The sequence below is a fragment of the Prinia subflava genome, chromosome Z (genome assembly GCF_021018805.1).
Source record: "Prinia subflava isolate CZ2003 ecotype Zambia chromosome Z, Cam_Psub_1.2, whole genome shotgun sequence".
Lineage (NCBI taxonomy): Eukaryota > Metazoa > Chordata > Aves > Passeriformes > Cisticolidae > Prinia > Prinia subflava.
Window position 1 is genome coordinate 51059096 of NC_086283.1, and position 22014 is coordinate 51081109.

Here is a 22014-nt window from a genome sequence, read left to right on the forward strand (position 1 = left end):
TTCAGCAGTATGCAAATAAGCATTTCTTCTGTGTTGGTTGTACTTTATTATCTAAACTTCTTTCTGCATAGAGAAGGAAGTTTTTGAGACTTGTGTAAGTTCTACATATAATTAAATATATCTTGTTCTCATGAGTTTCGATATAATCTGTCAAACTGGGTCAGTATTTTCTAGTGTGAGTAGTTCTGAAGAGAAATAGCATATAAGAAAAGGTTAGAATTAAGCTTTTCTGGGTAAAAGTATCTTCTGTTCCTGTTTAAATAGGCAGATTTATTCTTGAGTGGAAAAAATGAGAAAATTTCCTTGATTTGAGAATCATCAGTTAATCCAATTCCATTTTCATGGAATTGTTTTATATATATATATAGATATATATAGATATTATAGATATATATGAGCCATATATGAGACCTCTTTCAAGGCTTGTCTCTGCTGCGATGAGCTGCTCAGCTCCCTTAGAAAAGAATGCATTCCTGTCTCGGCATCAAGAAAGCAAGGACACTCTTGACTTTAGACTGGGATAGCAGCTTTTCCATCAGCATTTAACTAGTTCATTGAGAGACCTTCATTGTCTTGCTTACATACAGCTGGAAATGAAAAACCAGGAAGCTGTATGGAATTGTAAAAATTTACAAAACTAATACAGAGGCAAAAAAGGAAACCAGTAATATTCTGAGAAATGTTTTAAAATCCAAGTAAACCCGATTTAAGTGCTAATCGGAAGCCTTGAATAAATTCTTAATGAATTTAGGAATACAAATTCATGAGTTTAATTAATAGGACTTTTAAGAGTTAAGACTTTTGAAATGTCCTGTTGTTTTGAATAACCTGTCCACATAGATCTTGTTGCTTGGCAATTCTGGAATGTATGTGAAATGTATCTAACTTAAAATTTTGTCTTCACACACCAGAAAACCTTTCAGGGTAGCTTCAATTTAAATAAGTTTGGCACGTTGTTTACATACAGTGTGCTATTGCTGTGCTACATATTTATTAAACCATACATAACTGGCAGAATAATAAAATCTATTTTTAAAAATGCTATTTATTGGAAAGAATTAGCATTTTGGTAAGCAGTTGTGAATAAATTTATTATGAATAGAATAACAAGTTAGCTGAATAATTTAAAAGTCATATTTAAAACCAGTGTGCAGGCAGACAGTAAGAGAACATTAAGCAAAGTTGATTCCTTCAAGCGTTTAGAGATCTGCTTCACAGACACACATCTCTACATGTAAAGATGTAGTAATCCAGTGCATAGCTGGGCTAGATGTACTTTCATATGCAGACTCCTCATTTACCACTTTTATTTGCAGGTTTTGGCAAGGGTCTGTTTCCTCCCATATGTGCCATTTTTGCATTCTGCCTCCTGCAAAACTGTGGTTGATCCTGCCATTTGAAATAAAGGGAGGCTATGTTTGTATGAAAATAGTGATAGAATACTTACACAAATGGAAATGGTAGCTATTTTAGTATGACCAAAAGTGCCTAAAATGTCCTGCATTCTTTATGGGGTACTCAGAGAAGAGCAGTTAATCAGAAAAATGCAATTAATAATATCCTTTGGGAGGAAGCTTGATGGTGAGCACAACGTGTGTGTAATGTGAGCCATTTAAACGTTAGATTTGTTTTTCTACACTTGTCAGTTTTACTTTCCTTCAGCACATTACTAAAACACATAGAAGCTGCAAATGCATGTAGTCACAAACACCTTTCTATTTGTTCAATTCATATTCAAGAAGTAGATATTCAGCTTTAGGTGTGAAATAGGCTTGCTCTTCTACCATGTAATCCTTGATCTTGTTTTGACATCTGCACTCTAAGTGGGGAGTATACTGGTACTGAGAAAGAATACAGTGCTAGAAGAGCCACTGCTCCTGCGATGTAGTTAGCAGCAACAACAGTTGCCTTGGCTTGTGCTCCTCACTTTCTACAAGGCAAAACAAAAGAGTGCAGTACTTGTGTTGATTATCTCTAGCATTTATCAGGGACTACAGCAGGGTAGTTGAGTGCTTGTCAAGTGCTGCTCATTGCTCTGAGCCAGTGCTGAACTAATGCTCTGGCATGAGTGTGAGGGAGCTCTGTGGGAAGTTCTGATTTTCAAATGAGATAAAAAATCCCTACAAGTTACAAAGAGTTTCAGAAAGCTGGAGGGTTCTTAATGCTGGTGCTCCAGCCAAAGAGTAGTTTTTACAAAACTACTTATTTAGCTGCACGTCTATATATTAGCCCTAGCTCTTACTTGTATATCTGTTGCTATGAGGGGCTATCTCCTCTTTTTCGTAGAGGTAGTTGAACTTTGTGGCTTTTAGTAGAGTACAAGTCAGCTGTATTTTGTGGTGTTTTTGTTAGTGCAAACTATTTGACAAAAAATACACTTCTGAGTAAAAATGTTCATAATGTTCTGGCATTAACAGATACAGCCTTGGCATTTTTTTCAGTTATAATGAACTCTACAGGACTCAAACAATTTTAATGATTTCAAACATAGCTGAATGCATTAAAAATTCTAGGAAGTAATTACATCATTCATAATTATTATTTCAAGTAGGAGAAATAAACTATCTTTAAATTGTTCTGTTGCACAATTATAAATAGATTAAAACTTCCTGCTCTTGTTAAACACTTGCATGGAAAGTTTTTCACTTTTAACTCAGAGAATAGGTGATTGTTGCTGCATGATTAGTGCAGTTATGACACAATAGATTTGCTTTGCAGAACTGAAAAAAAAAAAATTTCAGAATTACGGGTAGAGAAAATAACAAACTGTTTTGAAAATATTCTAATTGCCTAAAAGAATTGTGTGTAGGAATCAAGTTGTTTTAAAATTACATTACAAGTGGAAGAACTGGGGTGATCTACTTCTGTTTTTCTCATGGACTAATTCCAGCTTAAGCTCTTGTTTTTCTCAATGTGTTCCTGCTTAGTCTGAAGATGTTTTTATGGTAGAAAATGCTGTGTTTGGTAAGGAAAGCCACGTCCGCATTTCACCTGCATTGTTTTCTGTTATCCTAGAGGTGGAGCTGTCTCCAAGGTTGACACTGAAAAGCAGTGCAGCCAAAAGGAATTGAGTGAAGCTTGTGATCCCAGTCTGGGATAGATCGTAGGATAGAGATGAAGGAAAACTAAACAAAGCCCTTTGACGTGAAGACAGTGTAAGGAAGTGAAGTTATGAGAGAGGTCAGGCTGGGAGACAATCTTACCAGTAGTGAAAGAAGACACAAGGTCAATAAGTTAGTTAAGCTGTCTTTGAAACAGTGCTTCATGGTTCTCTCCAGAGGGAACTTCTGCCACAGAAAGACCTTTTCAGTTGCTGATCAGCAAATGCACCATTTCCAAACCTGAAGGATTCTGGGGTTCTGTAGAGAGAACCCACTTGTCATGCCCATATGTGTGATTTCAATCAACACCTGCAGGATAAATATACAGGTATTCTACAGAGTTCTTGAGTATGAAATCTGAAGACATCAAAAAGCACTGCAGGAAACGGACTGGGCTCTGGGTAGATATGCAGAGACATTATAAAACTCAGATCTTGCTCTGGGAGGATCCATAGGTCATATGATTTCTAAAATCCTTGCAAAATAAAAGGGTCTTTGGTACCTTCACTCTTTTTGCATTGAGTCAGCTCTAAATAGCATGTGTTCATTGCTAATTTGTATAAATTTCTGAGTGCAGTACATGCTGTTCTTCTCTCTAGACTGCTAATCTGATTGCCATTCCTTTTAGACATTCTGTTCAAGCTGTTTGTGGAGTGTTTTTTAGAAAAATACATCTTGCTTGCTCTAACCTGTCTTACTAAACTTGTTTCTCACTGTAACCCTCTCTGATCTGTTTGCCTAGCACAGGCCAACACCCTTTCCTTTTAGACAATCTCACGGTTGTGAGAGCTTTCTCCTTTATAGCTCGTGCCATTTGGAACAGTTTTTCGTAAATGCTTTTTGACTTCAATGCTTTTTTCAGAACATAGTCAGAAACACATGACAGGTTTTTGATTACAATTTTCTCTGATGCTATTTAATTCTTAAGATATTACGATTAACATAACTACATGGAGCATTTTGTAATGCTTTATAGCATTTAGATGCAACACTTAAGTACAGAACCTCTGAGCCTTGTCCTGTATGTATGTAAGTTAATGGCATAGTTGTTACTAACTACAGTGTGTGCAGGCTTGGACCTCTGGCACAGTGTCTATCAATGAAACTCTGTGCATCAGGCATTCAGCATTCTGAAATAATGTATTATTGCTGCCCTGGATGACCTTTTTCTCTTAAGGTTGCATTTGCTTTTCTTGGCTTACTTGTAGCTTTGTTAAGTTAATTAAAAAAAAAAAGGCAGAATGAAATTTGGCAAACTTACTTCCTTATTCTTAATGTGTTAGGAGCAAATAAGACCATTCTGCTTATGTACTGACAGGAGATTAGGAAAAATACAGGAGTAATATATGTTCACCTGGCAATACTGACAAAATAGTTTTTGATGGTGGATGTTGCCTGAAGTGGAATGGGGTGAAGGAATATCACTGGTTTTCAGTGCATATAAGAGGCAAAGATTTCATCTGCCTCTCAGCAGACTGCACAAATGGTATTGTTTTTCATACTAAATAGAAGGTGGAAAACCTGTTGAGGCTTTTTTTCAAAGAAAAAAAAAGATTTTTTTCTTTGTCCTTCTTTGGTCATTAGGGCAGGAAATCAAGTGATGCTTTGCAGCAGCTGTCTGTTTCCCTTCCTCTGTGCCTTGTGGTCTCCACTTAGTTGTGTTTTTTTTCTTTTTTTTCCCCTTTTGATAGTGTTCCATAGCCCTAGTTGGAATACTTCTGCAAAAGAACAAGTACTAAGGTTCTCTCAAAATAGCTGAAGTTCGTATGTTTCCACTGTTTCCCTAGCTACAGTCACTTGCACACGATTCATCAGACTGTAACTCATGGTAGGCTCTTTTCAAGAGAATTAATCTATTAGTATGATGTAGCAACTGTATTATGACCAAATGAATACATAGATGTAATTCTTAAACTATATCTTTTCTTAAGGGAGAAACAGAAAATCTAAGCAATGTTTGAATTAATGAAAAGTTCTAAAACATACTGTTCTAAAACATCCTCAACCTTATGAAAATATGTTTGTACATACAGTAATCCTATACCATACTCTTTGTCTTCCCACATTGTGTTCCCATTGTGATAAAGCTTAGGATATTTTTACCTTCCACAAGATTCTCCTCTTGTTTTAGCACCTTTGAGAGGTAGCATGACCAAATTGCTTGGGTAATGACTTGGGTAATTACCCAATGACTTGGGTAATATCTTGTCTAAGCTTTGATTTCTTACTGCATGATTGACATATTGTGTACCTCAAATAGCTGGGTGCAATTCACAAGCTTTAGTGGTTTTTGTTAAAACTTGCCTATCTGTTTGGTACTGCCGAGAACACAAAGGAAAGGTTTTGGATTGTGTGAGATAATACAAACAAGAAAAAAATCATAAGATAGTAGATTGAGGTTGAAAGAGTTTATTTTTAATATTGTGTGTGTGTGTGTGTGTGTGTAAGTATTTAAAGGTGTTACTGTATTTCATGTCTGATGTAATTCTTGGGCAGTAACAGTGCAATCATGTTACATTGCATTAATAACATCCCACTTATGAATGATTTATTTACAGGTAAAGACATCAGCAGTTAGAGCAAAATTGCAAGTGTAAGTAAACAGTACTTAGAACACAGAATCCATGATGGGTAGACACAATTGTTCTTATCACGTCTCAGTGCAATTATTTTTATTTCCTCCACAAAAATACCAGGATGTAAGGTGGGAGGTTTGGCCCAAAATCTCAATTACATGAAAATGCCAAGTACCTAACATGTGCTGCAAGACTCATGAGTCTATACAAATGTTCTTTTGTTTACAGGTGTCTTGAGCTGGTACTACTATGTGTCTATGCCAATGCCAGCATCCACCTTCACCATTGCTGTGGGGTGCTGGCAGGAAGTTAAACAGCAGTCCTTCAAACAAACAACTGCTATTGAAACAAACACTGAGTTTTCCTTGCCATCACCACAAACTGATTTCAGGTTGGTGTTTATAATATTGTTGAAAAAATAGATATATGGGTAGCATTTCCATTTACTCTGTGGAATATGAAAATGAGTCATATTAGCATGGGAATCAAAATAGAACTTGTTTAATCTGAACAGAAAAATCTTAACAGGAAAATAATTCCAAAGGCATTATTTCATGGGAGTGGTTCTTTTTATGTGAAAACAAGCTGCTTAGTGAGCAACAGGGTTTGTAAATTCTACTGTCTGCTAGATTTGTATCCTATATCCTTAACACTCTGCTGAAGTGATGCTAGGTGCTGTCTTGTTTCTTAAAACACTCAGTCCATTCTGGATGCCTAATTACTCCTGCTACAATATTGCCTACTTTTTATTCTGCTCCAGTCTCATTGCACAGTTACAGCTGGCCTGTGCAATGGTTTGCCTGGGGTAATGTGTAATGACCAGGTACCTGCACGGTCTAGTACAGTGGTCCCATAAAGTAGAGTCGGACCAATGATTCTTAGCATTTTTTGGCCAAACTAGTAGAAATATAATTATTTTGGATACATCTATTCCTTCTCCCAGTCTGGTCAAAACTCACTGAGTTTGAATTATTACAGAGTGGTGGATGAGCTAAACAACATACGCGTGAAAATAAGATTTGAAGGTAGGACACAAGTTTCTGGAAAAATACCATTTGTTTTCACATGTATTCACCTTAGTTGGCAGAAGTTTCAGACATGGGACTTGATTTCCATATATATTACTCTCAGCTTTTCAATTTCATATCATAGCATCAGAGAACAAGCCAGGCTGTAAGGGACCTTGAATGTTCATCTAGTCCATTCTTTCATGGAAAGGAGCTTAGATGAAAATATCTGACATCCACTGGCTTTTGTCTTGGCCATGTGGCTCCTTGTAAAGAGTACCCTTTGTAGACGCCCTTCAAGTACTGAAATACTCTTTCCTCTTCCCTGAAAAGGCCTAACTCCTCCTGTCTTTCCTCACAGGGGAGGTTCTGCAGCCCTTTGTTCATTTTTGGCCCTCCCTTAGACCCTCTTGGGGCTTCCTTGAGCTGTGAGGATCAGAAGGAGACGCGGCCCCTCAGGTGCTGCCCCACAGGCTCTGTTCAGGGCGGTGTCCCCTCTGTCCCTGTGCCTGCAGTGCCCCTGCAGCTGCAGCCCAGGGGCCGATTTGCCCTCGTAGCTGCAGTGTCACACCGGTGACTCGTGCTCGAGCGATTGTCCCCTGAATTTCCGTGTCCCTTTCAGCGGGGCTGCTCCCCAGACACGCAGGCACAGCCTGTACTGGGCCCTGTGGTGGTGTCACCCCAGGGGCAGCACTGTGCACTTGTCCCTGCTGCCCCAGGCACTGCTCTTGGCAGCCACACCCTTCCAGCCTGTCCAGGTCTCTGAGATGGCTCTCCATTCTGATGTGTCCACCTCAAGAGCTAACATGGTGAGGGTGCTTCCAAACCCGTCATCCAGAACGTGTGTGAAAATGTTGAGTGTGGGGCCCAACATAGTTTCTTGGGGTACTCCACTTGTGACAGGCTGCCAACCCTAGTGAAAACCACTGATCACCCCTCTCTGAGTTTTGCCTGTTCGTCAGTTTTGTACCCATCTTACAGACCACGTATCTAGTTTGTACGTTGCCAGTTTGTCCAGGATGTAGGAATGTTCTGCAAAAGTCCAGGGAAACAAGGTCCACGACTCTACCCGCACTGACAGGAATTGTTATTTTATAATCACCTTATTGCACAAGGTGATTTGGGTTATGAATATTTATGTAACATTTTTCTGTTACTCAGTTTGAAACTTTGCTGAAAAAATACTTGTCTTTTAGACAACTCTTTTAGACAACTCTTTTGAATAATACTTTGTTAGCATTAAGACAGTGGAACTGCTGAGTCCTTGGAACTTGAAGACTTAATATGGATTCTTTTTCTTGGAATTTAAAATTAAATGATTCTAATGGCTTGCAGCTTGGCTGATTTTGGTTAAAAATGCTAATTAATGTTGAGAATAGAGATTTTCATACTTCACGTAGAATCAGTCAGAAATGCCTGTTCTCATTTTAAAATAGCCTATCAGTTTGATGAATTTCTAGAAATTGCTTTGCATTTATTTGTTTGCTACATATATGTTTATGATATGACTACCTCTGCAAAAATAAGCTGTAGATATACTTCTCTCAAAGGTACAGCACATTTGATAATAGGGATTTATTGGTTTTGGTGCAAAAGATTATTCTGGCTCACTGTTGATAGAACAAACGAAAGTTTCTGGGTTTTTTGTAAAATCTCTGAAAAGAGGGAAATATTTTTGCAATTTTTTGTAGCAAAAATTAGTGGGAGTTTTAATCAGTGTGATGGTTATAGTTATGAGTTTATCTATGTGATGGTTATTGGATAAGTTAATTGGCACAGATAGTGTGATGTATCTGCAGCAGTTAGTGAAAGAAACAGAACTACTGTGTCTTGAGAAAAAAGTGACCAAAAAAAATTCCAAAAATCCTCGGCAAATGTGGTATCTGTTGTATGTAGACAAAAAAAGACACCTTAAGTGTACAAGGTTGTTTTGCAGCTAATCAGTAAAAATCTGTGTCCTTAAAAATGTACTCTTACAGCTATATCCAGTTAATCTTTAGCTGGGAGTTTGCACATCAGAGATTGTTGTGTATTTTGGTCAGTGAGACCAGGTAACCAAACTAACATTACTCACAGTAGCATTTCTGGAAAGGATGTGAAATGGGTAAACAAAAAAATGTTAAGCTTGTGTCTCAGCTAAGATGGTGGAGATAAAATCCAGGGCAGCAGGAAAAGAAAGGAATTCTGAAAGAAGCCGTTGAAATGTGTAATGTAATTTTCATCCAGGTGCCAGTGACTTTGACCTAAGGAGGCTGTATCAAACTAAATGTTAAATGGAGCTATAATGACTATAACTTTTTATGTCCTAGTGGTCATTAAGGAATTGGCAATTTTTGTAAGAGATATGGTGCTAGCTTTCATGTCTCTGCCTAATCTCAACTCTGAATATAAAATACTAAGTGACATTGTTTTAGAGCAGAAATATACTTGATTAAACCACTCTTAGAAAAAAAAAATTGCATAGCAACAGATGTGGTTTCTTTACATATGTAGGTAATGACAGGACTTAGAGTCCACTTCTTTGGCAGAAAGACTTATGTAAAGTGCTAAAGTGTTAATACTTTAGCAAAATCTCATCCTTTTCCACATGTCATCATTTTGTTTTCTGTGTCAGTATGATCTTCTAAGGATAAGTGCTTTGGGCAATGCTACGTGCTTTGCCTGTTGAGGCATATTAGAACCAAATTACTTAAACTGAAGTTACAAACCAAGGAGAAGCTGTGTGCTGGAAAGGACATACGCTAACAGGTGAAAACATGAAGCTGATTTCTGTTTAGATAAGAATTTCTTTGGGCAGATAACTTATTGTGAAGCATATGACTCAGTGTTTAGCAGGATTTGATTTACCCCTCCTTTCTTCCAGCTAGAGCTCTAAATATTCTGTAAAAGTACTGTAAAGTAAGGTTGGCCTTACGTGGTATTATTAAATGTCTAGCATGATACGCCTGAATTGACATCTACTGGGGTTTTTTTACTTAATAATAATAATTTTAAAATTTAGTTGAAGTTTCTGGAGAATCTTAGTAACAACTACAGAAAAAATCCCTCCTGGAATTTACACTGTAATTGCACCTAAAATATTTGTGTTAATGTTATGTTAATGTGTATAGAATTTTATTTTTATAGCCAAGTTTGAATAGAAATTCTCTGAGTAAATATTTTTGTATTCTTATTAGTTCTCTGTACATAGCTTTTGAGCACTACTCTTTTGATGCATATCTGTTGTAAAAATAAGGTGAGACTAGTCTCTCCCTTTAGTTATGAGTTCTAATCAGATGTAGTAGTGAGTGTTTCAAAGTGCTGCACGTGTGTGAACAGGGTGAGAATGCAAGTGAGCTGATTCTATGGAAATTAATTCTGTCATTCTGATACCTATAGATTATCCTTGTCTTAGCGTAGTCAATTGTGAACATTTCTGATATGACAGTTAAATATTGTTTTGTTTATTTTGTATTGTCAGATGGCGTGAAGAAATCTGTGGTCATGTGGAATATCCCTGCCGTTTCCAAAATCCTGCTGCCAGGTTGCAGGCAGTCATTCCTTATAGAGTCTTTGCTCCCTGGTGCCTTATGGAAAGCTGCGAAGAATATTTGCTTCAGCTGATTCCTCAGTGTCTCTCAGCTGCTTATGCCACACTGGGTACCCATCCCTTTTCCAGGCTTGATGTTCTGATAGTTCCTTCCAACTTTTCCAGCCTGGGAATGGCTAGGTAAAGAAACTTCTTAGTATCCTATGTGCTGTATTTTGTTAGATTCCTTCTTATCAGCTAGGTAACGGTGTCAAGTTGCTGTCAATATATAGTTGCTGTGCTATTTTTGTTAAACCAAGCTTAAAACTCTTGGTCTGATTTTATGTGAGTGGGTTTGTTTGCATCCTTTTTGATCTTTAATTTTAGTTTTAACAGGGCCAAGGGAAGGGAAATATAAGATTATTAGAAATGTAGGTCTGAATTTTTGCATTTGTCAAACTAAAGTTCTTTTGGTTCTGTTGGTCTAAATACTTGATGACATTGTCTTGTTTTCTTTTGGCATTGATTTTAGCCTTCTTTTGACAGAATAGGAGTATGTTAAAATCGAGATCTAGAATTTCTTCATAAGTATTTCCAATGTATAAGTTTCTAGTCAAACACTTATCTTCAGGAGCTGAAGTCAAACACTAGTGATTATATTATCAAGTCTTCATGGAATTGTGAGGGCTCTCAAGCCTGTCCAGGTACATTTAAATGGGATCTGTTCTCTCCAGCAATTTGACTGTACCACTCGGATTGGTATCATCAGCAAACTGGCTGTGTGCATTTGGTCCCACTGTCTGTGTCACTTAAAAAGATACTGAACTTTGCCAGTCCCATTACTGACCCCTGAGGATAACACTCGTCTCCGCTTGGACAACGTGCCATTCATTGCAACCCTTTTGAGTGTGACCATCCAACCAATTCCTTATCCACTGAGTGGTCCTTCCATTAAATCCATGTCCAAAGGTGTTGTGCAGGACAGTGTCCAATACTTTGCATTCAAGTAGATGACATCAATTTCTTTTCCCTTGTCTATCACTGTTGTAACCTCATCTTAGAAGGCCACCAAATTTCTCAGGCATGATTTGTCATTAGTGCAGCCATGCTGGCTGTCACCAAACACGTCTTTATCTTTGATGTGTCTTCGTATAGTTTCCAGAAGGATCTGCTCCATACTTTTGCTGGACCTTGAGTAGAGACTGACTGGCCTGTAGTTTCCCAGGTCATCCCTGTGTACCTTTCTAAACATGGAGATTGTGGGGTTTTTTTCCAGTCAGTGGGAACTTCACTGATGCCAGTAAGATCACAGCCTTGCAGACCATGTTTATTCCCCATGCTGCATGCATTAGCATATAGGCTTTTAAGCTGGGCCCTTGAAGAAACTGACTTACTGTCTGGAACTCCTTTGTGCTGCACTTCAGGTGCCATTGTGCTGACCTGTGACCTCTCTCCAGGCTCTGGGCATCATATGAGTGGGGTGGATTGAGGTTGCCCTTCCCCAGCAACTTTATTTTAAAGCTCTCTTCGCCAGCCTGGCCAGCCTAGGACTGAAGATGCTCTTACCCTTCTCTGACAGATGGACCCCATCAGCAGGCCATGTTTTGCAAAGCAAGTCCCATGGTCCAGGTTGCCAGATTCCCGGTGTGGCACCAGTCCTATAACCTTTAGCTGATTTGCCAGATTTGACTGGTCCTTTCAAGCTGTAGGGTGTTTTTTTGACAGCTTTCGTCTTGCAGTCCTCTTTTGGATTGAAAGTAGAAAATTATGTTGGCACATTAACACTGTATTGGTATATGTATACTATACATATATTGTATAGTTTTATTTGAAGTTTGCTTCCTTTTTTTATTTCATTAAGAACTAGAAAATTTAAAACTTTCAATTTTAAACATTCAGTCACCCTCCTCTGTCATATAAGGCTTGTTGCTTTTTTGATCATTTTTGCTGGTTACTGCATTTTCAATGATAGTTCTTCAGTCAATGGAAGCATAAAGTTGGTTTGTGCATCTGCCACAACTTCTCCAGTTCTTTGCCTAGTGGTTTGATTTGTAGCGAGGTGTAGTACTGTGTGCTGTATTCTCAAAGCCATAAGAAATTTGCTGCTGCTCAGCAGTCCTCTGTGACTTCAAAGGCATGGTACTAAAGGGTTGGCACAGGGCCTTGTTACAATTGAGGAAGAAACCAGCATTTGACTTAGCTGTGAGATAGGAGCAGGGATCTGTGGAACTGTGAAAGACAAGATGCACAAATAGTTCAAAATGAAAGAGAAAGCAGATAGTGATGTCTGGGTCAAAATTACAGCAGTAGCAGAAATCTTCAAGATTTAGTTGTTGATATGCCATTGCTCTTTGGGAAATTTTCAGTGTCTTCCCTGCATGCACCTTTCCCAGAATTTATAGGGAAAAGGTACCTGCAGGGAATTCTGTTGCAAAACCATCTGTCATTATCTGAGTCCAGACTGCATGTTCAAAATGCTATAATTGTGTTTTCTTTGAGAAGGAGATGAGAAAAACCTGTGCTTTTATCCCCCTGTGCTTCATCTAACCACTGTCAGTTCCAAGCAATCCGTATCACTGAAAATAAGGATGAAAGAAGGGGCATGCATACTTCCTGATGCCTGTCATTTAACAGTGCCTCAAGCCACATACGTTCCAATTTTTCAAAATTTAACTAATTTAACAACTAATTTAAGATGTTTAAGTGTCTGGTTACATTTGGACAAGAGATTATTAAGTGACTCATAATAGCTCATTTGTTCTTGTTTTTGTGATTTTTCCAATAAAAGCTTCTATGTATATAGCAAGCAACTTAAATGGTTAATTCCTATGCATGCAATGATAATGGCATTAATTGCTTAAGCTAACAATAAGCTGTGTGCAAAACCATGTCAAAACCCATACAAAAAAAAAAAGTTAGCAATTACTTTGGGTTAAGAAGGTTGCTGTAGTATTTATTATCTTCTAGTCTATCTGTAGCAGTACAAACATAATACAGCATGCCAGCACATAGAAGCTGTTGTAATGAGAACTCCAATTGGACTCCTGTCCACCGCAGAAGGAAACAGACATGAATTTTAGTCATTATCTGAAGTATTAGGGCTTTACAACATTTGGTGCTTTTCTTTGTTCCTCCATTGATTATACTTATTGTGCTTTTCACATCTCAAAATGCCTGTTCTTATTTAGGAGGGATGTTTTCCCAACATTTTAGATCAGTGTGAAATTATGATAGTTCTTGCACAGAATTGTCTAATTAGGTGTTTTAAACTGTCTATTTCAGTGGCAGCTACTGTGGGTCAGCTGCATTTCTCTTGAAGTCTGACAGATGCATTATGAGCAAAACCGTAGTTGAAAGCATATTCATTTTACTTGTGTTTTCTGTTCATATTTTCCTGTGGTTTTTCATTTGCTACGGACTTATGTATGGAAATATATAATAATTGCAATAATTTCCTCTTGATTCCTACAGATCTTTGTGGATGGATGATTTAGTTTTGCACACTTTAGTTTTATACTATTTTAGTTTAAGTGATTCTGTATAACTTCCCCTAAATTCATGCTAGTAGAAGAACAATGTGGCCTACACATCTTTGTTGGTGATATTACTTTGAACTGTATAGAAATTAAATTCATAAAGCACAATAGCTTAAAAGCCTGAGATTCAGCACTTTCTCTAGAATGCTGAGAATCTCATGAACAGCTAACAGCATTTAGTTATCTAATTTTAAGTTCTTTCAGGAGCGGAAGAGAGCGAATTGAAGTAAAAGGAGTAGTGTCAGACTACAAGGTTCTAGAGCTTCTAATTAGGTTGTTCATGGAAGAGACCCCTGACCACACACTACACTGGAAGATGAATATCATTCATACACTCAGAAAACTAAGAGGGTAAAATCAGGAGATTAAAGGTAGTACTATATTTTGATGCTGTTGATGATATAGTACTTCCTGAGGAGTTATCGACCCCATTGGCATTTAAATATCAGAGGTATTTCACAGTTGCAGGTGCTCTCATATGAGCCAGCAGTTACTGACATGAACAGAGCTGAATGAAATATTTCAGATGAAAGGTAGGGTCTGTATATTCACTGGTTGTTTGGGCTCATCAAGTCAGTTCACTCCCAATCCAGTTTTTGTTGATCCCATTTGAAACCCTAGTGTTTTGATGTTTCTTCTCACTGACCTACAACTTGATTTCCTTTTTTCAGAACCTGAAGAGACTCTGAATTCCTTTTTCTTTTTCATTCTCTGAGGAAAAACATTCTTTCAAGTATAGAAACTAACTTTCGGTGCTACCTGAGCACTTGAGACTTTGACTTCTCTTGCAGTGTTTAACTGCTTTAGCTTTTTGACAGTCACACCAATCTCTTGTGATTCTGTGGTGTTAGAAATTGCATAGCAGCTTTCTACTTTTTCAGAGCAAATGTGCTGATGTTTATTATACTCCCCTAATAACTGTAAGCCTTAGCATTCAGTTGAAATTCTCTTTTTGAAACAAGGATTTTAAAGGGTTTTTTTGTTTCCAGCACATAATAACATAAGATTACTACTTTTTCTGTTTGAATTAATGTGTTAATGGACTAGTTTTATAGTAAATGCTAGCACAAGGGAATGTTCTTATCCATGTACTATGTATAAATAACCTTTATAGGTACATCACATGTTACTGGGATTTGTATACACTTTGGTGTATACCATACTCCTAGTTTTTCCTTAAACTCTTAGTACTAGTAGCACTGTGGGGTAGATAAACATTTGGTCCTAGTTTAACCTAGTTTAACCTTAAACCTAGTTTATCTGTAGTTACAGACAATTTTGCCTAGCAAAGCTAGTGGAACCAAAGAACAACTGAGCAAGATTCTGGTATTTTCAGGGTCCTAATGTTATTTGAATTCTGTTTAGGCTCTAAAATTAGTGGCCTTATTTTCAACTGTGCTGACACCTTTGAAATCCAAATGGTGCTTGATGATGAGGCTGCTTGGAATATTTATAAATCAGGTCAGCTTATATAGCAAACTAAATATGGATTTAGTAACCCAGCATTCAATTCCTGTTTCATAAAGATCTTGTTCATTCTTCTCCTGTCATGTTAAAAAATTGTCTTGGGTACATACACCTTTCTTCTTTAAAGAGAGAATATCAGTTTCTTAAAAAAATGTTATATCAGCAGAAATCTTGAGTCTTCTCAGTCTGTGTCACCAAGGTTGTTAGCTTCTTAAATTGAAGAGGGAGAAGGCTGAAGCAGCCTCTTTGATCAGTGCGTCCGTAGCCACCATTTGTCTGTCCTGTATGGCTGTTATGATGACAACTGATAAGCCCACAGAAAATCAACCAGGACTACTGGAAAACATTCAAATGTCAAAGTTAAATGTGAAACCTTTAATATTGTTCAGTCTTGCAGAAATGTGTTTTGCTATTTGATCCAACTGTAGAAGCCTTTTCTAAGTCAACACAATTGTAGACACACTTTTGTCCACATTTCCAGTTGTTTTAATTTGACAAAATACTTGCAAGAGTAATCCTTTAACATTTAGTTTATTTTTTACAAATCATTGTTTGGTTATCCACGCAGAAATAATCATGTACAAAATTTGAAACAAAAATAAAAATATGGTGAAAGAAAAATTGAGTCTTAGCTGTGACAGCAGTAAATCAGAGTATGTGGCTATACAACACATGCATACAGACTTAGTGGCATTTAGAAGTTGTGTGAATTGACACAAAGAGGTAACTGGGGCAACCACCAAGGCGCAGCTGAAATGCAAGGAGTGGATTTATTTCATTGACCCACTGTGGCAGAGACCCACAGGAACACAGGCTCTGTTAGGCTTAGTTCATCCCAGTGAAAAGAGACCCAGGAGAGCACAGGCTCTACCAGGCTTAGTTTGCCCTGGTACACAGTGCTTGCTGCCTGCTCCAATATATCTCATGCACATACAGTTTATTACAAGGCACTGTCTTTATGATCTCACTCTCTCCCTGCAGGAGGCTCAAGCATGTCTATAAGAGTGTTATCTCTACACAGGAATTCTATTTCTCCAAACAGATAGAGGATGAACATGAGGCATAATAAATGGAGTTTTACAACAATGACACTTGTAGCATTCCCACCTGCAAGGTTACTTTGAGAGAAACTATTCCTTCCTTCTCACCAAATCTTTTGGTTTTAACCCTTTCCTCCCAACTGTTGTTGAAGATATTTGCTGAAGTCTGAAGTATGCTTTCGTACCACTGCAATCACTGTCCTTCATCCAGTTGTCATTTTGGTATCACAACAGGATTTGGAGTACTTCAGGCATAATGTATTTCCTTATTAATGTGCCTTTTTGGTCTATTAACTCATAGCCAGTGCCATTTTAACAGGGAAGCCATATATGTGCAGTATCAGGGGATTTTCTTGTGCATTTCTAATAGTTTTCCACAGAGCTTTCTCAGTGCTATTGGAAGACAAGGTAGTACAGTATTTGCCTGTCATAAGATGCTTCTCTTACAGGGTGGTATGACAAGAAGATAACATCTCAGTCTGACATTACTGACCAAAATTAATACAGAAAAGACTGTTTTAGAATATGTGGACTTAACTTGTGTTTCAAGAATGCAACTTTACTTTGTTACCATTTGTAATTTTATGAGACAAATAAAGAATATTGTTTTAGGAGTTTAAAAATCGCTTCTTTTGTTGTGAGATGAATTCTTAAATAGGCTTTTTGTCATTGAAGCTGGAGAGGTAGTGGTGCTCTTTTCATACTACTGTAGAGTAGTAACTGCATGTTTTTAAATTCTAGGATTAGAATTGTGGCAGAGCCTGTTAACATCATTATAGTTAAGAGTGCCTAAACATTTCCAATATAAACTTGTATTTCAGTGATTCGTAACTGTAAAGTCTTGTTCAGTGGTTTGGCTTAGGAAAAGTGGGTGTGCCTATTGTACACACATATGTGAAAGGCCAGCATGTTCTTATGCATGTATTTGTATATCTATATATATAGTATATATGTATATGCCCAATATATGTCCAAACCTGCCCTTTTTATATGTACATGTATAGATAGGTATGTGTAGGTAATAAGAATGATATTATTTTTGTCATATGAGTTGCATGGCATTTATAAAGTGAAAGTATAATTTTCCCTCAAAAGTGACCTGTTTATATAGAGCTAGGATATGGAGAAGTGAAATAGTTAATTGTCATTATTGAACACTGGGTTTGAAATTTTTAAATTAATTTTCAGAATTCTTTCTCCCTGTGTCTTACTTTATCTCTGACTCTCAATTTTTTTCTCCTCTATACACCAATAGAGATGTATAAGATGACTGAAAATTACTTTTGTTTGTAGATCAGTAGCAATATAGTCTATCTACTGCTTAATATTCAGTCAGCAGCACTAGACTGTTCCACTTAATTTTCTGAATCACATAAATAGTAGAGTGCTTATAGATGCAGAGATTTGCATGTATATGCTGTAAGTGGCAAGAAAGAAGATAATAAATGCAGCCAATTGTTTTGAAGCCTTAAGCCTAATTTTAAAAGGGCTGAAGGAAAGACTGTGTTCAAAGCAGCCACAGGCTTCTGTCATGCAATTATCTCTGATCTGACTTGCCATACCAAGTATGTGAAGCTTTCTTAGTCTCTATGATAATTAGTAGTAGTCTGCAATTTACCAGCCCCACCTAGGAGGAGCCCAATCCAGGTAGATTTTAGATTTTAAATGTAGACTGCAAGACCAATGATACGTAAAACAAATGGAAGTACACAGAAATCATTAAAGCCATGCATAGTACTTGACCTCTGGCACCAATTGCCAGGTGCTAATATCAGTCTTTTTGCTGTGGACTTCATTTCAAGTTTAAACAAACCCCACAAAACTATGCAAACAAATTGGTGGCTTTATTTTCCTTTCTGTAGTTTTGTTTGTTTTGTTGCTAGTAGGAGTCTGGTTTAAGGATCCCTAGCCCTTTTCTTGTGTGAGTAGTAGTTTGAGTACTTGCTGGTGACAAGCTCAGAGAAGGCTAAGAAAATTCACATTCCTAAAAACCATGATGTTGCTGAGCAAAAACTATGCAATCCTGTCCTTATAAGTCGTAGTGAGGAGTATGAGCAGGTGAGTGATCCATTCCTAACCTCTGTCTTTTGATTCTGGCCAGGGAAACTTTTTGGTTAGTCAAAGAGAGTTCTGTAGGCAGTTTTGGTTTGTCCCTGCTCTGCTTGCCTACCCCTGGCCTGGAGCAATAGTTTTGTCTGCACCGATGACACCATACTGTGCCCAGTTTTGGTCTGCACGTTTATGACAGAGATACAAAGTGAATCAGGCCTCTGCTAGCTTTATTAGCAGGTAGGAAAATATGCTGTGTGAGGAGAGACTGATAGACCTAGATTTGTTCAGCCTGGGAAAAGGTATTACTGAGGCTAGTCACTGTCTCCTGCTGCCTGAGGGTGTGGTTGCAAAAACGCAAAGCCACAGTTCTCTCAGAAGCAGGGAAAATATATGGAGCAGCATTCACAACTTGTATTGATAGATTTCAGACTAGATACAAGGAACCACAGTCATTGTGGTTAGGCACTGGAACAGGTAGTCCAGTGAGCTTGTGGAACCTCCATCTCAGGAGGCAGTGAGAAGAGGCCTCTTCAAGCTTGATTGTTTTTCCTGAGATTGCAACAAGCAAACAAACTCCTCTTGCCCCCTCTTTCTCCTTCAATTCTACAACAAGTGTTCATGGTTAAGTCTGTGGAAAAATATGGAACCATGGACCAAAAATCACTTACTTCTTTTAGAACATGTAATTATATGAAATAATTTAAAAAGTAATCTAAATGGCTAAACGAGTGCAAAATCTGTTCCTTCTCCAAACATAGGATGTGGTTTATGATTAAATCTGTTTTTAATTTGGTTTTCCTGTTAATATGCCCAAAGAAGCAATTTAATTTTACCCATATGATTACAACTTCAGCAACCAGGTAATCTATGCAGATGATAGTTTTTCTTAATATACTACCATGAATGTTATGGTCCCTGTAATGCTCCTGTAAATCATGAGTAATTCCAGTAAGTTCTGGGTAGATCTGTCCTACGTGCATGAGATCATAATTTGTCTATGAAGCTTCAAATTTTATGGCTAAATTGTAAAAAAATATAGAGGTGGGTGTCCTTGTGCTTTTCAGCTGTTAGTTGACATGAGTATTATACACTGTTCCTAATTTTTATGACTTATACTGAGATATTGTTGAAAATAGGAGTTCTTGTGCAAATCATATTTACAGGATGGTTTAGGGTGTGTTGCATAAAAAGCTGATTCTAGTGACAACTTCCTCATCTTTTTATTTAAAACTTTTGGGACACTGGAATAGGAATTTGTTCTCTTATCTGTGATTTGTACAGATGTTGTCTTTGTTGGGTGACTGGTCAGTTGTATTCAAAGTCACTTTCTGTGAACATCTCAATTAAACATCTTTACCTTGAGCCCTTTTTGCCTATCAGATGAAACCAGGAAACAGAGCTTGAATTTTCTACTATATGTGTATCAGCTACTGGCTCTTTAGAGAGGGGTGTGAATGACTGTGTTGAGACGTTTCCACTGCAGTGCTAATAATGTGCATCACTGCTTCTTAAACATGGAAGAAAAAGATGGAAGAAAAAGAAAAGGATGGAAATTATCCCTTCACTGCATCTGTGTCTTGATTCCAGTGTATGTTATGCTGTGTTCTGAGTACATTTTGTTAATGATTTGAAAGAGGCCTAATTGCCAGTTCTCTCTTGCTTTCAGTTACGGGGGTATAGAAAATGCCAGGAGGCAGTGGGGAGAAAGGCAGAGCCATTGTTCTGAAATAGATGTGTTTTGAAGAAGATCAGAGAGAGGATAAGCTGAGGGGATAACAAAATCATTTAGACTGGAAAAGACTATTAAGGACATTGAGTCCAATCATTACCCTAACATTGCCAAGTCCACCACTAAACCATGCTACTGAGTGTCACATCTCCATATCTTTTAAATGACTCCATGGGTAGCAACTCAACCACTTCTCTGCACTGCCTGTTCTGCTGTTTAATAACCCTTCTGGTGAAGGAATTTTTCCTAATCTCCAATCTAAATGTCCCCTGGCACATCCTGAGGCCATTTCCTCTTGTTCTATTGCTTGTTACTTGGGAGAGGAGACTGATAGAAATGAGCAGTGACATAGGAACTGTGAGGGAGCAAGCCAGAAAATTTAGCTAGTGAGCATATTCCAGGCACACCATATCAGTAGGTGTGTTTTTGCACGGGTTTGTGAAAACCAGGAAATTTGTTTCTAAGCTTTCAAATTATGTCTGACACCTCTGAAGGGTAATTTTTTTTGAGTAGTTAAAGTTGCTTCAGTATCACTTTGTGAATGTTATTTCTGGCTGTTATTATTTTAATTTCATGTAGTGACTGAAAGCCACAGTAAAGGAGTAGTCTTCTAAAAGTGCCTAATTTGAGCAGGGACTTCATAGTCCTGCTAAACAATTCCCATGGAGTGCTTTTCTGTTTGGTCTTGTAAAATGAAAACTACAGTTTTCAGTACTTGTTTTCTGAAACTTGATAAGCTTCAAATACATTTTTTCATTGTGTAAATCCATAATTTCTGGAGACTTGGATTATTGCCCTGTTGAAGGCTTCTCTTCCATTTATTTGGAAATGTGTGCATGTTAGGATTGCTCTTTAGGGATCTGAGAGTCCTTGGTAACATTCTGAAGTGACAGAAGGAAACAGTAGACAAAAGAGATGAACATATTCAGTTGTTGTAGTTGTTGTTGGTTGATTTTGCAACTTGTTGAATATTTCGTAATTAGTAGTAGTTTGTGTCCTGTTTTGTGGGTCTTTTAAAAGAAATTGACCCGAAAGTTCTTTCAATTAAGAACAAAACCAAAATCCTGTCCAAAACTGTGAAACCAGGTTACCAAAGCTTTATGTATTTTTGCACTAAATTAAAGGATTTTTTTCACTTCTACTAGCAGGGCTTGTTTGAGTGGATTTCCTATGAACTGGTGCTAGAAGAGCCTGTTTTTCATATTGTTCCTTTTCCTTCTCAGAAGTTAAATTCAAAATAGAAGCTGTGATAAGAGGCAATTCAAGGCTAAATTGGTTGTGAAGCAAGTGGAAGGACCACGGAATGTTTACAGATATTTGTCTTAGCTTTATATTTCTCTTAGTCTGTGAGTCAGTCTTTTCTGGCTGATTTTGGTATTTTTCCAGAAGTGCTATTGTCAGGTAATTTCAAGTGAGCAACACGTATAGGGGCTTTTAGATCTTTTGAAATACACAAATACTAAACTATTTAATCTGGGGCAGAGATTCAAGGATTTGGGTTTTTTTCCTTCCAGAAAGCTTGAGAAGAAAGACAAATCAGAGGAAAACATAGTGTAAACTCAAAAGAATCCAGACAAAAATTCACTACAAAGTGGTGGAGATTACGTGTTTCTTTGCAAGTAATAGTTTTTCTTCTGACCATATATTTCTTCTATGTTGCTCTACAAGGCTTCCCGCAACTTATGACTACTGTCATCTTTTGTAGTTAGTCGAATCATTAAGAAAAATTCTTCTTCTATAGCCACCATCAGAAGTTGTAAGATTCTTGTTTTGATATTACTAATATTTCCTTATTGAGTCCTAAGTGGTTCGATAGCAGTTAAGTGTGGCCTTCTCCACCTTTGCAGTGGAGATTTGGATATTTTGGTTTTCCAGTAGTTTAGGGTTAGTTTCTGTTCCCAAAATTAAGCAGTTTCTTCAGTAAATTCTTATACAAACACAATCTGGTGGTAAAAGATCTGACTTTTTATAAATCAGGAGATTAGGAATGCCTCTCTC

At 37.5% G+C, this 22014-nt stretch overlaps 1 protein-coding gene across 7 annotated transcripts in view; it reads left to right on the top strand.

Annotated features, from left to right (window-relative positions):
• Positions 1-22014, top strand: part of AOPEP (aminopeptidase O (putative)) — a 186465-nt gene that overhangs the window by 18291 nt on the left and 146160 nt on the right. For all 7 annotated transcript variants that reach the window (XM_063422452.1, XM_063422454.1, XM_063422455.1 and 4 more), the window contains 2 exons: positions 5906-6068; positions 10145-10393. In XM_063422452.1, the coding sequence (XP_063278522.1) occupies positions 5906-6068; positions 10145-10393 (412 nt within the window). The remainder of the gene's footprint in view (positions 1-5905; positions 6069-10144; positions 10394-22014) is intronic.